The sequence below is a fragment of the Mytilus edulis genome, chromosome 1 (assembly GCF_963676685.1).
Source record: "Mytilus edulis chromosome 1, xbMytEdul2.2, whole genome shotgun sequence".
NCBI lineage: Eukaryota > Metazoa > Mollusca > Bivalvia > Mytilida > Mytilidae > Mytilus > Mytilus edulis.
This window is the reverse complement of record NC_092344.1, coordinates 116,840,386-116,859,503: the sequence shown is the minus strand read 5'-3', so window position 1 is coordinate 116,859,503 and position 19,118 is coordinate 116,840,386. Positions and strand designations below refer to the sequence as shown.

At 31.7% G+C, this 19,118-nt stretch overlaps 1 protein-coding gene across 3 annotated transcripts in view; it reads right to left on the bottom strand.

Moving 5' to 3' along the window:
• The window catches only part of LOC139501816 (uncharacterized), a 61,972-nt gene extending 43,292 nt beyond the window's left edge, over nucleotides 1–18,680 (bottom strand). The window contains exons 1-11 of one of the 3 annotated variants that reach the window (XR_011658664.1): nucleotides 18,313–18,680; nucleotides 17,720–17,762; nucleotides 16,576–16,740; nucleotides 15,880–15,992; nucleotides 13,591–13,735; nucleotides 11,548–11,750; nucleotides 11,125–11,172; nucleotides 9,330–9,429; nucleotides 8,705–8,887; nucleotides 8,177–8,239; nucleotides 6,744–7,700 (exon numbers count right to left, since the gene is read on the bottom strand). Coding sequence is in view for 1 of the 3 variants with exons in the window: in XM_071291039.1 (XP_071147140.1) it covers nucleotides 6,853–7,700; nucleotides 8,177–8,239; nucleotides 8,705–8,887; nucleotides 9,330–9,429; nucleotides 11,125–11,172; nucleotides 11,548–11,750; nucleotides 13,591–13,735; nucleotides 15,880–15,992; nucleotides 16,576–16,740; nucleotides 17,720–17,762; nucleotides 18,313–18,435 (2,034 nt within the window). In the remaining 2 variants the exon portion in view is untranslated. Of the gene's footprint in view, nucleotides 1–6,653; nucleotides 7,701–8,176; nucleotides 8,240–8,704; nucleotides 8,888–9,329; nucleotides 9,430–11,124; nucleotides 11,173–11,547; nucleotides 11,751–13,590; nucleotides 13,736–15,879; nucleotides 15,993–16,575; nucleotides 16,741–17,719; nucleotides 17,763–18,312 lie in introns of those variants that run through there. The other 2 variants (XR_011658665.1, XM_071291039.1) reach the window with 2 other exon arrangements.
• Nucleotides 18,681–19,118: the final 438 nt, after the last annotated feature.

The window sequence follows — 19,118 nt, the reverse complement described above, 5'->3', positions numbered from 1 at the left end:
TAAAAGTATAATTGAACAATTGAGTTCTGGTAAAAAAAACAAACAATAATAAACAAGAGGCTCTAAAGAGTCTATGTCAACTCACCTGGTTATATTTATAAATAAGATGGGGTATGAGTGCCAATGAAACAACTGTCTATCAAATTTACAATTAGTAAAAAGAACAATTATATGTCAACATTGAGTTCAAAATGGTTGTATCAAAAGCACTACCTACTAGCTATATTAGACACATCAACGATTCCACGATCATGTTTTGAGATCTGGTCTATTTCAAGAGGGCTACTGCTGAATGAGTAAAGAATGGGTTTCATGATTTATCTATTGCTGAATTCATTTTACAAAGAAAGGTTGTTAATGGGAGTACATTTTTAAATCACATGAATTCTCTCTTAAGGTCAAGGATCAGTAAATAAACTAGTCCATAGATTTTTTTAAAATTTAGAACTAAATTAGATATTGAAAATATATATCAGAAAATGTAAAAAAAAGTATATGTCACCGACTTCGTTTTCAAGAAAAATCTATTTTTAAAATGGTCAGAGAGGGAACTAAATTACATTGAATATATAGGGTAAATCTATATTTTTCTTCTACAATTTTTGGTTTCTGGTATAAATCACGAGAACCGCTCCATAGATTTTTTTTTTAAATTGATATGTTTTTCCTCTTTGTCTTACGAATTAGATGATATTAAAAGAAAATATGGTCACCGACTTCGTTTTCCCTGTAGAAGCGACGCAAACCCAACATTTTGGCAAAAAAACCCATTAAAATTCGTGACGTCGTAATTTTTATTACATAACGTCAAGTTATCTTGCTAATAATTTCCAACATTCTTTGTGTTGATTATGCACGACAGCACGATGATTATGTGTTTCGTATTGACAGATTCTTTTTATCATAAGAGTCTGGATAATTATCATAAATTTTTATTTAGTATTGCCAATATTCTTTATTCTTTATATTTTAGCACCTCATTATACACTTTTTCTTTTTTTTTCTTTCTTTTTTGCATTTTATTCTGCAATTTTTGCCCATTATTCTGTATTCTGTAAACCCCAATCAGACCCTCTTTTATGGAACATTTTAAAAAGAAATTTTACGTTGTAAAAATATGATACATGTATGTTCATTATCAATATACATATCTAAAACAATTACTAATTCAGACAAAAATACGTTGTAGGTACATGAACGCAAAAATTGTAAAAACTTAAAAATAGAAATCATCAGGGTTACTGTCTACAAGTTGACGCAATAAAAGATGTAATTGAAGCTATATTTCTTATGCCCTCAATTACCTCTGTCCGTCTGTCCGTCCGTCATTCCGTCTGGCCGTCCGTCCTTCCGTCCGTCCGTCTGTCCCCTTTATAGTTTATAGTTATTCCGCAAAACATCTACAGTTTGAATCATATAACGTACTTTGCTGTCTGTTTGCATGTGGTCAAGGTTTTGATCTTTATTACTATTTGCTCTAATGAGAGATAGTTGAATTTTGTCATTTTTGGGTAACGAATTCATAAATCTCTTAGACTATCTTGTAAGTCATCTGTTTACACTTTTTCTCCGTTCCGATATATGATTTGGACACTTTTGAAAAAAACCCGGGTTTTTTTAGCAGCGGAACATGTAATAGCTTGTGTTTTGGTACTATATCACGACAGAACGTGTTCTGTCCATATACTGCTGCTTAACATCGCATATATAAACAAACATTATATCAATGATTCTACAAATTCTTGAAAGAGTGTCGTGTGGTTATTTATACATCTTCAAGTTAACAAGTAAAACACGCAGACAAACTGACATCTTTGTTGATATCTTTTTTGTTCTGTATAAAATTTATTGTGTACAAGTCTACAAAAACGTTTTAAAAAGTTTACTAAATGGTTATTATTCCATAAGTGTACATATGTATGCTCAAAGTATATATGGAATCAGTACATGATACACAACATGCGACAAATAAGGAAGGGGGGGGGTAGTAATGACAGGAAACTAAATTAAACTAAGGCTTTGGTGGATGTAAACTTTAATAAAACTGGAAGTTACATAAGGGGAACAGGAAAATAAGAATATATTGCATCACTTACAACAACCTTTAAATTGACCAGTGATTTTTTTAATTCATTACTGACCAGCAACACCGAGATAATCCAACGATGTTTAAGGGTCCATATGAAGTGTGGACCTAAATGTTCTTTATCTTTAAATATAACGCTTATTCTGTAAAATCTTCAATTAACGATTTTGTAAAATTCTTCTATCATTACATGATTTCTTAATTCTGTACATGGTCTACACTATTATATTAAATAATTATTTTATTTTCCGTTGTTATTCTATATATTTTTGCAAACTTTTTTGTTCAATTTTTGACATTCGCCAGTATCTGTTATTCTGCAACTCCCTTTGAGATCTAATTATATGAGACAATAAATTAATGTGCTTCTCTCTTTGAATTTCGCTTTCTCTCAAGACATTGCACAGTCTTTGTAGTACAGTTTATTTTCCAAAAAATACATCATGTAAAAACATTTCCGAGGAAACCAAATATACGGAGGTTGAGATATGACATAAAAGCAGATGTACATATTTATGTTTAATATGCCTACAAAAATACCCCCCCCCCTTTTCACCCAAACCGAAAAAAAACAAGAAAAAAACAATCGCACACAAGCTGAGACATGACTTGTAATATTGTGTTTTGTTATATAGTCCATCTACACAAATGAGGGGGGACTCCGGGATCGGGTGGTTTTAAGCACGGGATTTCGGGAGCGATACTTTCTGGATCCGGCTATTCTTTTTTCGAATTTCGGGATGGCGGGATTGAAATTTCTATAAATTCGGAACCTCGGGATTTCATGTTTTAAAGTCCGGGATTTCGGGATCAGGACCCCTGCCCCCTCTCCCCGACAACTGCATATCATAAGATGTCTTTTCCTTTTTAATTTTTCTTTTGGCCTTCTGTTGTTGTCTGGTTGCTGTCTTATTGAAGTACTGACTACTTACGGGATTTACATTGAACTTTAGGTACTGAAAGTCTGTGACCCTGTGCATATTTTTCAGTCGGTATATATAGTAGTACTATGATATAGAGGTGATCGATATAATCTCGTTCTCAATTTTCAAGTTTTATGAGTGAAATAGAACTGAGAACAGTTTGTATATTTGAGATGCTACTTTCAGCTAGGGCACATTTTTTTTATTCGGTTAATTTTTACCCATATGTATATATATATATATATATATATATATATTGTCACTGACTCAGACGTACTTATAAATATAATTATTTTCTGTGACTGTATATTACATTAATTTGTAGGATCCTTTACTATAGATAATTTAGCTGATCTGTAACAATAACATCTTCATGCCTTATATATCATGTACTGTAGTACGCCGCTAGATTAAAACTGACGAGGAAAGGTAACACACGGCCAGCGAAAGCTCTTTTTTTGAGAGCCCAGGTGGTCGTGTGGTCTAGCGGGACGGCTGCAGTGCAGGCGATTTGGTGTCACGATATCACAGTAGCATGGGTTCGAATCCCGGCGAGGGAAGAACCAAAAATTTGCGAAAGCAAATTTACAGATCTAACATTGTTGGGTTGATGTTTAGACGAGTTGTATATATATATATAATATATATATAACAATTTCCTTTGAGAAGACAACCATACGAATCAATACTATAAATACAATTTCGATGTTAAAAATAGAACACAAATCTTTAAATAGATACATGTATAAATAGTATATGGTTTGAAGATTTATACATGGCTTAGTATCCTAATAGTATTGATTCGCATGGTTGTCTTCTCAAAGGAAATTGTTATATATATATTATATATATATATACAACTCGTCTAAACTTAAAACCATATACTATTTATACATGTATCTATTTAAAGATTTGTGTTCTATTTTTAACATCGAAATTGCGGACGTGAAAGAAAACACCATTACAAAAAAACAACGTTAGAATACAAAATGTAGCGATGGATTAATGATCGTGAAACATCATTTTTGTTTATTTTTAATTTGTTATAGTCTAAAAACTGTGTATGAATATTAAACTATTGTTCCAGCCGTGAACAAGGTTAATTAATTTAAGTATATTATCATAGTTTAGTGCCATCTATGACTGACTGACAGCATCGGCGAATTTATGACCAGTATTAGTTTATGTAGTTCTTTTCCTTTTCTCTAATTTGAAAATATTTTTACTTGTTACGACTGGTGTGATAATTTTCAAAATATGGGATATATAGTCTTACCGTACAAAATACAAAGTTTTTAAAACTTTAGTATTAATGTCCCAAACTTGCACCCCTTCTGCTTATTTTCTGCTAGCCTAGACGATGTCTTTTCCCAGTTAATATAGGGTTTTTTAAAGGACAGTTTTGAAATACTACATATAGAATACTTCCGAGACCACACTGTTTTTTCTCATCCCAATTATGTAGCAAAAGTAGTGAGCAACAGTTTTCACACTTGTTTTAACTGATCGGCAGATATACAAACTCTACCACCCTAGGCTACGTCCTGATTTTCATTTTGAAGATCGTCTTCAGGACTGTTTTCATATTCATTTTCAATCTTTAATTTTAGAAAAACAAGTTCATTTTCCTAGAAGTAACATACTTTCAGTCAAATTTACCGTCGACGTTGTCCCATCGAAAAGTCGCCAAATCTGGTCAAAGGGACGTAATTCGTACTAAACGTCGCAATATTTCGCGGAATCCGCTAGACGGCGTTCATTTACTGTTACTTGACCTTAATTAAGTCACCTTTGCTCTACCATTTGCTTCTACAGAGAAGGGTGTTTTGTTTTATCAATCCTATATGCTTTTATATTACCAATACCTATGTTAATGATTGGTTTAATACTGAAAGATTATTATTTTTTTCTCTTTTAAAATGAAATATAGCAGTTCACTTTGTCGACTGTTTGTGTTATTTAAGAATTTGTTATAAATCATCAACAATGTAGCTGGTGTAAATTACATAAAAAGGGTCTTTATTTCTGTCTTTTTTTTTAAATCAACCTGTACATCTAACTGATCAGCTAGTTGGCTTATTAAGGGACCTTTCCTTTTGAAATTTCGTTGGAGTTCGGTATTTTTGCTATCTTTAATTTTTAGGTTTTTTTTCAAATATGTGCTTAGTAGTGGTTGTTATTCAATAAAAGATTCGTTTTGGTGTGGATCGAATTTCTGACGTTCCTTATTTGTTGCGACAGCCAGGCTGGTATATATCTATTTGGTGGATCTTTTGGTCTGAATGGTCATCTTCTTGTGGACGACACTATACATAGATTCAAAGGATAGTAAAGCACATCTTGACCATCTTGAAACTAATTTTTGTTAGTTCTACCTCTAATTATGTTATACTATAGACAGCAAAACTGTTGTTACTTTCTTATTATTGGATTGATTAGTTTATCCATTTTGGATGTTCAGAGTTTGCGAAGGAATGTCCAAATGAGCAAATGAAATGCAGCGCATTATAATGCAGAGTCTGTATCTATTATGTTGTTTTTATTATTTAATATTTATGTCATATATCTTACACTATAGACAAGATAACTGTTAACCTATCCAATGTAATGGTTAAATTATAATTACAAGCCATGCTGAAACTGTATCTATACGGACGATTTTATCATTTTTTATGTTTGTCACATAGGTTCCACAAGAATAAGTCGACTAGTAGGAGAACATTCTATAGGCATATTAATCTGATTTCCTTACCATTCAATTGGTAATATGCATATTCATAATATGTTACTGTGTTTATTCGAGGGATATTCAAACTGATAAATAAACTAATAATGCAATGGCATAAAAACGAAAAACGACAAAAGACAAACAGTACGCAAACACAACAATGGGCTAAAATATTTCTCCAAGCTGCAGTTTGGAATCATATTGCTAATTGATAAAAGAAAGAAGAAATTAAGCCTTTTGTTAGAGAAAGGTTGCCAGTAAGAAGCAAGTGCACTGTAAAAAGTAAAATCATAAAAATTCTAAAGATGTTATCTTTAAAAAAGAAAAAATGCATTTAACTTTTATATATCTAGTTGATACCAGGCCTTAAAACATTTCCAACTGGACAGGTAAGTATGTACTCAACGTAGATTAAGAGGTGTAAATACAGCCATTTGTTATGGTGATCCTTAAAAATATAACATGAAAACTGTTTAAAAAAAGTTTAATTACGTAAATACTGAACTCCGAGGAAAATTCAAAATGGAAAGTCCTTAATCAAACGGCAAAATCAAAAGCTCAAACACATAAAAAAAATTCGATAACTGTCATATTCCTGACTTGGTACAGACATGTTCTAGTGTACGAAAGAGTGGATTAAATCTAATTTTAAAGCTAGCCAAACCTCTCTCTTGTATGACAGTCGCATCAAATTCCATTACATTGCCAACGATGTGTAAACGAAACAGTTGTTTCTTTTTTTTAGTTAGGACTTATGGATTCAACAGATGGTTAATGATGATAAAGAACACTGTTTTTATAACAATTATGACAATTATGACATGGCTATTAAAATATGAGCATGTGTTTTCTAAACTTAAAATGAAAACCGAAGGCTTTAGATTTTAAGTATAACTGGAACAAAAAACAAAAAGTCTGGAGAAAAATTCATCAAACAAAACACGATGAGACATTTATTCAGACAATTCAAAATATGTTGTTACATTTGCTATCAAGTAATAAAAACAAACATAGGTTTATCAAGAAACACAATAAATAATGTCACGATGTAATCGTATATATGACGATACATATGGTAAACAGCGCAGGCACATCGTCATGTACGTAAGGATCATTTAAAAAAAATCATTGGCACAATATGCTGAATTTTTTTGATTGAAACGTTCTATCGCTTTTTCTTGGTCAATGCTGTCGATATCAGAGCTTCGAATGTCGTCTTGTATGTTTGGCGGTATAAAATCTATATATGGTTCGCTTGGAGCCAACCCACTGTCAGAGACTGTACTCTCTGTTGCTTCGTTGAAACCTGTCAGAAAATGTCGCGCATCAATACATTCTATCTCTGGATAAATTGTTTTCAGCCATGCCTGCTTTGTTGTCAATGCACTATCTGGATTATAATCCATCGCTTCGTTAAACGCCTTCATAAAGTTCCTACCTTCTTTAGACGTACGAATATTAATACCAGGTTGGTCGCAAAACTGGTTAAAATCGTCCTCCCATGGATGACAATCATTAATATGACATAAAAATTCATAAAACTGCTTTACTAGCAGATACTGATGTTTGTTGCAAAGATCAAAGGGAACCTGCATATTTTTACTATGCCCAAACTGGACAAGAACGGTCCTTTTTGATATGTCAGAATTACCAATTGAACTATTCAATACAGTTTCAATGCATTTCATAAAAACACTGTCACAATGTTGTCTATATGCCGACTCTACCCACTGTGAATACTGATTAACTGAACATTTTGATAAAATGAATACAATATGATCTGATTTATTCACGGCATTGTCGATCCAGAGATTTTTATTCTTAGTCTGTGACCAGGGAAAGAAAAAAACATTGAGTTTACACGATTCTTGAAGGAACATAACCAAAGACTTCACCAATGTGTTATGTCGATCGTCATCATCTGCCGCTACAACGGCAACTATCCTTGACCTTTTATTTAAGGCTGAAAAAAAAAATACAATTATCAATTTTCACTTTAATTGAGAAAATTATTAACATATTTATCCTGTCATTATATTTCCAATCTTCGTTAAGGGGGAGAAGCTGGTATGGTATACTGTTCGTTATCTCAGTATACTATGTTCAGGGGAGATAGTCAGGAGGTTAGACTGTTATAGATACACAGTATACTCTGCTTAGGGGAGGTAGCCAGGAGAATACACTGTAAATTATCGTAATTATCATTGATTGATTACATTTTTAAAGCCATCCTGAAAATCTCTATTTGTAATATTAAATAATAATTGACCATAATTATTGTTGAGTTGATGTGTTATTTACGTTCACCCAATGTCTCGTTTTATAAATAGTAATCAATACGAGGCGCAGAATTAGTCGCACTTTTGTATTTTATATTCAAGTATATCTGGAAACATTTCAGAACCTCCATATTTGAAGTAAAGGATAAACAACTCATACCTTTATCTTTACCTTTAACATCTGTATTATTGATATTAACATCATTGTTAGAATTTCTGTGTTCTGAAAAATAATTAATATGCAACATATTATAAGTTATAACATGTTCTACATCAACCCCTGGTATTCAGTTAAATAATAATTTGCTAGCAGGGTGATAGAAGATATTACTGTAAGTGAGAAAGCAGGGTTTTACTGTTCGAAAAGTTAAATTAAGAATAGTAAAGGAAGACTGCATGCTCTAAAAAAAATAAACGTTTTCAACAGAGGATTATCATTTCTACCCCAAACAATATGTAAGTCGTTGCATTTTCCTGCCATAAATAAATTTGATAGTTTAGTCACTTAAATTAAGTGCCTTGATGCTGAATTGACAATTCTAATCATCCTTTTTAGTTTGATGTCTTTTTTTTTGTTGCATTCATTTACACTAGAAACAGTTTGTCCCTTGTTTACATTGTTCGTTTTCTGTTGGTTTGTGGTTTGGATGCTTTTCTGTCCAAATTTACGTTCATATTCATGACTTACCTTTATAGAGTTTGTAACATCCAACGATTACAATTATTGCTAAGAGGAACGTAATAAACCCGAGAACGCTAGGTAAAATATGCTGATTAGGTGTTTTACTTATATCAGGGCTTAAAACTGCTCGAATTGGGTCTGGTGAAGTTCGTTGTAGTCTGTCAGTTCTTCTTGTTAAAGGCATGTCACCTTTGAAGGGAAAAGTCTCACATTAAACACTAAAAATTAAGTTTAATAAACAGTCCCTTGTATTGCCAACACCTTTCGATTTCTAACTTATAATTTTCCGAACATTTAGCAAATGACATATTATCACGAAAATTGCTACAATTCGAGAATTGGAGTCATACCAGTAGACAATGATCGTTTTTCCTAATTTATATATTTGTCAAGTAATGGTAACGGTAGGACATATTATTTATTTTAGTGCATGAAATGAACTAGTATAAATCCGTCTTGAACAGTTTTATAAGGAATGATATTTAAAAGAAAGTATTTAAATTAAACTTGTCAATTCTAGAGTATACCAAATATTTATTTTTTGGGGTTAAATTTGACGAATATTTGACTTTAAAACCTTTTTTAAGTTTAGACCTGCTTGATATGCACAAAAAAGTGTCAATATTTTTACCTGTCGTCGGCACAATAATAACAGAAGTTCTTGTACGTATACACTGTCCACAATAGTTTCTTTTTGATTTACAAGTGCAGTTGTCATCAAATGGCTGAACCTTAAATATATCATTCGTTATGTCTAATGATTTGTATCTTTATTTTAAGAGATAAAGCCATTTCAGTTTTTATGTTTTTATTACATTCCTACATATAAAATATCATAAATTTCGGTAAAGGCGAGCGGAAGTATAGGATACAATATTTAGGGGTTGACGGGATACACAGTATCATAGGTACTTATCAATTTTGTGTTTGTTTGATACATTTCACGCGACTCTATACCTTTACATCACATCATTATGTTATTGTGGTATTGTAAATTTTATATTCTTGTCTTTCATTTTTGCTTATATGCCTTGTCTGTATGATTTGTGCTTCCTTGTTACATATTTGTTTGTTTTATAGAGATTTTAATACAAATTTGACTGCTGTATACCTATTTGTGAAAGTTTTACCTATTGTGTCTGTTTGTTTTGTTCACACATCGTTGACAATATAATGTTGTTTGATGCGACATTCATACAAGTCAGAGGTTTGGCTAGCTTTAAACCAGGTTTAATCCACCTTTTTCTTCTTAAAAATTCCCTGTACCAAGTCAGAACTTATACAAGTCAGAGGTTTGGCTAGCTTTAAACCAGGTTTAATCCACCTTTTTCTTCATAAAAATTGCCTGTACCAAGTCAGAAATATGACAGCTGTGAGGTTTTGATTTTGCCATTTCATTACGGATTTTCCTTTTTAAATTTTTATCAGAGTTCAGTATTTTTGTGATTTTACTTTTGCATGCATATTAAACAAAATATGGCTCAGTTGAAGTGTTTTGACATTTTCACTTTACAATAGCCTTATTTCTCCGAACAGATTTCTTATGCAGGATTCTGAATATACTTGTTTGACCGTAAGCAAGACAACTTGATTTTTTAACATTGCAAAACAAAAATCAATACTATATAATGTCGTTAAATGATAATGAAGGTAATTGTGAGGGAATGCTCATGATGTTCAACTCGACCACTCCAATAATAAACTGTAAGAAATTCGATGTTCGATTAAATTTTCCATATCAAACAAATGTTTTAAATGTTTGAACAACTTTTTGGAATTGTTGGTCCTCAATGCTCCTCAAAGGAGTAGGTTCAGTAAGACCCCTTTTTGGCCCAAGAATTAAGCAGTTTTGCAAAATTGTGAAAATGTAATCTGTTAGCTATTTTTTTGAAAGTAGAATGCTTCTGCTACATAAATATGTGCTGTTTTTGACAATACAATGCACATATATCGTGTACTAGCATCATAAAGTCATGCTAAATTACTGAAATCTTCACAATTATAGCAATTTAGTTAAATTTTAGACGGTTTCCGTCTTAAATGAAAGTGGCCGCATTCGTGTTCATTCATAATATTGAAATGTAAGTTGTATTTGCTAATCGAATCAATTGAAATAGACACTTAAGTGTTTAAAAAGTGTCCTAAATATCTCGTTATAACTATTTTGATATGAGCTTCACTGATGAGTCTTATATAGACGAAATGGCGTATTATTAAATTACAATCCTAGTACCTTTGATAACTATTAAAACAAATTATGCTATATGATTCAGGAAGAAAACGACTGTAAGGATCGTGTTTATAATACGATGATTTACAAAACTGACAGTATATAATGATATATCGAAAAGGAAGTAAGAGACAGTTTGAACAGCTTAATATCAAACTTTTTATCGAGTTAACCAACATTATTAACTAAAACCTACCAAAATTCTGTATCGTCCGGGTTTCACATTTAGAAAAGTGTAGTCTACCTGAAAATATAATTTCTAATTAGATATTTGTGCCTGAAAATACATTAAGATACATAAATAAACAGAAACATTTAAAAAGATTTTTAAAATGTGTTTAAAAAGGGAAAATCTGAAAACTACAGTCGTACGGTTATCAAATAGTATAAACAAAAAGTCAGGATAATACGAACAGCATATGATGTACTCTGATACAATCCTCTGTCAATATATATGAAAAGAGAAATTAACTATTTGGAAATGGAGATTGCGGTCACTTTAGACTGATGTTCGTTGAATTGACCGTTTGCTAGTGTTATTCCTTAATTCCAGGCTTATTCGAAAAGTTTGGATATACATATAATTTCTTTAATAAATAGCGAAATATAAAACTTTTACCTTGGATACCCTAGTCTCTTCTGTAACGTTTCTATCTTCGAAATCTGTTTCTTCTCCTGACTTGATTTGTTCTAACGAAACAATATACTGTGAGAATTTGTATTCCACAGGAGCGGCAACAAACCAGATCCTTATGTACATATCATCGATATTATTGAAGTAAGAAATAGTCGTTATCCAGTCCGATGATGCGTTCGTCAAACCTATTATTTAACAAGCAACAATTATAATACAATTTCTTTCTGAAACATCCACTTATTAGGAGTAACATTTCAACACTGAATAATCTAAGCAGGAAGTCTAAGTCTATTTAAGGACAGGTCTAATTAGATTCATATATCTTATCTTTTTTTTTGTCATTTTTTTGGGGGTAATCTTTTTTGGGGGTCTATTGTTCTCCGATCATTTGTTTCTCACGATTATGATCTTGAAGTATTCTTGAATAAAGGAACAGTTGTATACCGTTGTTCGAAAACCATAAATCGATTGAGAGAAAAAAATCCGGGTTACATACTAAAACTGAGGGAAACACATCAAATATAAGGGGAGAACAACGAAACAATTGAAACACCAAAGTGCAACAAAAAAAAACACCCCAGCAATGCAAAATACACAGAAACGAAATATAAGATAACAATTGTCATATGATTACGAAAGATACCAAAGGGACGGTCAAACTCATAAATCGAAAATAAACTGACAACGCCATGGCTAAAAATGAAAAAGACAAACAGACAAACAATAGTACACATGATACAACATAGAAAACTAAAGAATAAACAACACGAACCCCACCAAAAACTAGGGGTGATCTCAGGTGCTCCGGAAGGGTAAGCAGATCCTGCTCCACATGTGGCACCCGTCGTGTTGCTTATGTGATAACAAATCAGGTAAGTAGTCTTATTCGGTAGGTCACATTTATGAAAGGGAAGGGGATTGTAGTTACGACGTACGGAACATATCCGATATAATTTGTGAAACGGTTATTCCATAACGGTCAACGAACTAATGATGGCGTCCGTAAAATTTACGAAGGGATGATTTCAACTTCACCATTTGGAACTCTTGGTTAAATAGATTCATTGTGAGCAGCAACCCTCTTTCAAGGAAATCATGATAGGAAATGTAAGCACGGGAATATCGTATCAATTGGGAGATATATACCCCGTATGCAGGTGCTGCTGGAATGTTGCTTCTTAAAAATGGAAAGTTCACAATTGGAAAGCTGAACTCATCTCTTTTATCGTAAAGTCTTGTTTTCAACCGACCCTCATTGTCAATTTCTAGATGTAAATCAAGAGATGAGGCCGACTTAACTGTATCTGTAGTATCCTTTATCTCTAGCTCGATGGGATAGAAGAGGGACGAAAGATACCAAAGGGACAGTCAAACTCATAAATCTAAAACAAACTGACAACGCCATGGCTAAAAATAAAAAAGACAAACAGAAGAACAATAGTACACACGACACAACATAGAAAACTAAAGAATAAACAACACGAACCCCACCAAAAACTAGGGGTGATCTCAGGTGCTCCGGAAGGGTAAGCAGATCCTGCTCCACATGTGGCACCCGTCGTGTTGCTTAAGTGATTACAAATCCGGTAAATAGTCTAATTCGGTAGGTCATATTCATGAAAGGGAAGAGTTCCACATAGTCACCATATTTTGAATTATTTAGTTAACGAACATCATCTATATAGCGGAAAGTAGAGTTAAAGGATATCGCGAACTTCTTATCTATCTTCCTAAGAAGTTCCTGCATGAAGTCAGCCACATAATAACAAAGAAACAAGTCCTTGTACACGTTATGTGCTTGTTGCTTTAAAATCGTTTTTCATATCCTAATGAATAAAATATGTTTAAAAATCAAATAAAGCTACCAATTATTATCTATCTCCGTTCCTTTATTGGTGGATATATGTGGCAGCTAATTGTCTTATTGACAATAATGCCATATCTCCTTATTTTTATACAGGGATTTTGTGTCATGAATCAATACAGCATTTTCTTATTCTTCAACTACTCACAAACTTGACCTACCCCATTTCCATTTTCCAGTTCTACCATTTCTTATCAAATTTGTATCGAGTTCGCTCTCAGGTGGTTTTGGGAGTGTCCATGATGTAATGAGAAAATCTTTATCTCCATTCAGAGGCCATAATTTGATTTTAAATTTCAAACCATACTGAAAATAGAAAGAATTGAATTAAACATATTTCAGCAGTAATAAGGTTATTGATGTAAGTGAAAAACATATTAAATTTTTTAGCTAATGACCAACACACCAGGAGTTTCTCCGATATCTAAGCGATGTATAGCAAGTTTATATAGTTGCACGATATATAGGATTTTGGATGCATTCGAACTCGTTGACCAAAACCTCTCTAAAAAAAAGATATGCATGTATGTAACGTTAACAGAACAAAAATTCCAACAATTGAAAGTAGCGACATAGGACTTAACATTTACTAGTACAAAATACGTCAAAAAAAAATAAAAAGTAAAATCACAAAAATACTGAACCTAGAGGAAGATCAATTGGGAAAGTCCATAATCACATGGCAAAATCAAATAACAAAACGCATCAAAAACGAATGGACAAGACATGTCATATTCCTGACTTGGTACAGGCATTTTCAAAAGCGTCGAAAAAAAAATAAGCAGCTTTCACTTTAAATTGCGTTTTCTCGCATTCTACTACATTGGTTAATTACATCTATTTTCGAGTGGTCTAATGTAACATAAGTTATTACAGTAAAATGTCATGATTCAAGTCAGGAATATGGCAGTTGTTACCACATTTTTTCTTTTCTATGCATAGTGGCGTTTGTTTTTGTAGACGTTTAGTGGTGTTTTTTTTCTTCATCCCATTTATTTTCCTCATGTTTTTGATGAATTCACCTCGGTTTTATTTATGACCCAGATTTGTTTTCATTGTTTCCGCTGACTTGATTTGTGACATTTATGCCTTTATTTATGTTGTCTATGTAAAAATGGTTAATAGATAATGTTTCATTAGAACTTTTATATTTCAATCTCCATGAGTGTTGTCTAAGGTAAAAATGGTTATTACAAAATGAGTACTGTTTTGCTTTGATCAACATACATGTTGTCAAGGTGAAATTGATAACTGTTCAGGTTACACTAAACCATTAGATTTTATGGGCACAGTTATTTTAAGAGCATAACATGGTATTCAGAATTAAGAGTATAGCTAATCCTGATTGGTTGATATGTGCGCTCGTTATTTTTTGTTATTACAGACTTCGTGCATTCTGTATTATACCAACGGCCAAATAAATTATTCTATTTAGCCTTAACGGAACCGAGATGTCTTTTAAACGCTAGGTCCTAATAATTTTTCTTTCATTCTAGCAAGGTTTCGTTGAAAAACTCAACTTTTTAAAGTCTGTATCTCGAAAAAGGCTATCATTGTCGCCTATGGGGAAATTAATTGTTTATTTCAATCTGCAATTGTACTTTGATATTTACATGTCTAAGGTAACACTATTTATTACAATAACAGTACAGTTTTGCTTTGATTAACAAATATGTTGTAATGGTGAAATTGGTTATCAGATAACAGTACAATTGTACTTCGATATTTATATCTCTATAAGTGTGGCTATTACAATAACAATATAGTCTTGCTTTTATTAACAAACATGGTGTCCATGTAAAAATTGTTATAAATAAAAGTACAATTGTATTTCGATATTTACATCTCTTGAATCTATAAGTGTCTAAGGTAACATTGGCTATGACAATAACAATATAGTTTTGCTACGATTAACAAAATATTTGTCTTGGTAAAATTGGTTATTAGATACCGATTCAATTGTACTTCGATACTTACATCCCTATGAATGTGGTCTAAGGTACAATTGGTTTTGATAATAACTACTGTTTTGCTTTGAGTCACACACATGATATCTTGGTAAAATTTGTTATTAGAACAAGGTACAACTTAAATCTCTTTGAGTGCGGTCTAAAGTAGTGGTTATTAATTAACAAAACATGTTGTCTGTGTAGCTATAAATTATCGTTGATCTTCTCAACGAGATTGATTTCCTCGCTTGAGCCAGTACGGCGAAAGTGAGAAAAGCAATTGAGTTGAGATAACTAACGGTAATTCGCTATTTTACATTTGACGACGTTGTTAATTTTTTTGACAACGTGCACGTGCGCCCTTAATTTCTGGCGATAATTTTCCAAATCACTCTACTGTGCTGAGAAAAGAAAATATCGAGAGTAAAAATTAAGGAAATTTCATAAAATAGCGATAAAATTGGTTATCAGATAACGTTACAATAGTACTGTGATACTTACATCCCTATGAGTGTGGTCTAAGGTAGCATTGTCGATTACAATAATGATACATTTTCTCAGGTTTGTGTCCAAATCTTCGTAAAATAAGTGGAATCCTCTGACATTTTGTATACCTTAGAACAAAGACAACCAGTGCAAACGTTATTGACTAAAAACTAACTATTTATTATGGAGTGTTATTTTATTCAAGCTCAAAAAGAAAGAAAAATATGACAAAAAAAGGAAAAATCAGAATAAAGTGGCACTTTTTCCAGAATTTTCTACGTGAATGAGGGTATATCAGAAATATTTCATAACGGAAACAATCTTCATTACTTTTATTATCTAACTATAAGAAAAGTTAAAAAGTTACTGCATACTCCAAGTCCACAGTTTTGGTGGGGTTCGTGTTGCTAATTCTTTGGTTTTATATATTGTGTCATATATTGTTTCTCTGTTTTTCACTTTAAACCATGGCATGGTCATTTTGTTTTCGATTTATGAGTTTGACTGTCCCTTTGACACAATTTTACAAACTGACTTTAACATAACTAAAGCGATAATTTTTTTGTTAAATAAGGAAACAGGATGCTATTAACTGAAATACCCGCAATTAAGTTACATGTTTTAAGATTGGACCTCGATGACGCTTGTTAATTTTTCTTACTTGAAATTATTCAATCTGACTTATTCTATCTCACTATTTAAACAATATACCTGTTCTAGGAGGTTGAACTACTACTAGAAATCCAGGATAGAATAGAGTTGTATTTAGGTACTCTTCTTGTATTGGTATTAACTGCAAGTCATGTGGTTTTGCTGCCCAATATTTTTGTCCATATAGATCTCCATATATAGTTGACAGGACATTGTCTCTGCAGTCTGATAAATGAGAATAATTATGTCATTAAATGAAAGCTAAATGGACATTTTTGATAGTTTAGAAATCCAAACAGATATTATACAACATTCAATTTCAAAAATTCTGATTGATTTTTATGTGCAGTATCACATTATGCTTAACATTTTCAATTATTCTTAATTTTTGTTTGGGTTGATTTGTGTGTTTATTGAGCGGTAAACTGTCTTAGAAAATTTAATGTGCGTTTGGTTCTTTTCCTGCAGCTATCTATATGCATATTTATGTATATTTTGATTTATAACGAAGTTTTATTATAGCTTTTTTACCTTTCTGGTATCTCGATAACAGGTATTTTTGTTTACGTCCGAATTCCGCAAAATTAACCTTACAAAACAAGATCACTAAACTGAATAATTGCGTGGTTTTCCTCTATTATCTCGAATCAAATTTCATTGCATTCATTTAATATGATGGGATCGGCATAAAAAAATGGAGTCACTTTTCAAGGAAATTTGAAGCTACTATGAATATTGAATAATAAGTATATGATTTATATAACATCAATTTATGAATGATAAAAATAAAAACACGTGAAAAAACTACTGCATTTGAAAACAAAAATGAATAACTGTCAAAACATAAAGTTGCTACATATCTTATAATGTGACATCAGTAGTTGTCCATTTGTGGAATTTGACCAAAAAAAATAATCGAAAATATCATTCTTTCATGAGGAACACGACGGTTGATACATGTGGAGCAGGATCTACTTTCCCTTCCGTAGCACATAAGATCACACTTTGTTTTGGCGGGATTCTAATAGTTCTTTAGTTTAAATTGTTGTGTTTTGTATACAGTTATTTGTCTCTACCTTTCTGTCAGTTTATTTTCGATTTTTTTGTAATTTTCGCCTCTATTTTTTATTAAAAAAAAATGATAATGAACTAATCCATAAAAATGGAAAATGATTTATTTATTGTTTATATGGAAAATACCTACTTTCTTTTTCGTACTTTGTGGCTGTGCATTTGACTTTAAAGGCCTAAAATAAATTAAAGATTCAATATAAGAATAAAGGTGAATATATTTTAACAATACCAAGCAATAGTACACCCATTTCATTTGAACTATGGGAAATAGTGGTATCATTGACTTTCATACCAAATCTTCTTATTTTCATATAATAGTTAGAGTATATTTGTAGACCTGAATATGTCAATATGTCATTTTTACTATCTTTCTAAAATTATTGTTTAGTGCTGAATCAAAGCAAAATATATATGTGTTATTACTACTGCTTGGTAAATAAATCGACATATCTTTTAAAAATAAAATGAACAGAAAAGTGTAAAGACCAATATATAATCCATCAAATGTATAAAAAAAAACGTCTTGGATAATCGAAATGTGAAACTTTTGTCAAAATTTTGTTGAATTAAAGAGCATTTTGTGCTCCCTTGGCATTGAAATGTGATCATTTAAAAGATGCATACACGTGCATCTATCATGACGTTATATAGATATAGACAAAAATGCATCAGAGAACAACCAACTAGTTTATAAGATTAAAATATAAAGAATATATGACTTACTGAACTGTCTAGATGTGATTCACATGCCAATTTGAAGCAACTTGTATATGGTATACACGACAACAAGAATAATATACTGATGTACCACATGTCTTCATTGCAGCTAGGTATTCCGAGTGGCATGTCCACATCCCATAATGTCAAATTTAATAAATTGTAATTCTATACTTCATCATATCATTGACGAAAAAAAAATCCGTTTTGCTTGAATAAACAGTAACTTTTATTTAAAATTCACAATTGCTTTCACACAACTTTCAGATCAAAATGATATATAGGATGACATTTCATTGCGTTTGAGCACCTAGTTCAGTAAATATTTAAGAGAATAAAAGTACATCGTAACATCACAATAATTTGAAACCAAATATTTTTTCACGGGTATTGGGTTCAAGATTTAACCATTCACAATAGTATGTATCTGAACAAGTACAACAGAGAAAATAGTTATTATTGATGCATAGATAATGTTAAAGGTCATGTATGTCAGAAAAACTCTGAATTTGATACTTGTGCGCATAAAAAACTTTGTTTAATGCACGTTTTATTATCTTATTCTTGCCTTTATAAATATATTGAACATTATTTAATTTTTTTTCCTTTTCTTAAACATTATATTTCATGTGATTATTATTGAGAAAACTCAACTATTTATTTCAAATATGATTAATTTAAGGTTAATCAAAATAGGAATTCCTAAGAAATAATATCCAGCAGCATAAAACCTTAGTTTTAAAGACTTGAATAACTCCAAGTCAGTTCAAAGACTTGCCACATTTATTCTATCACATATTACACCGGGGATC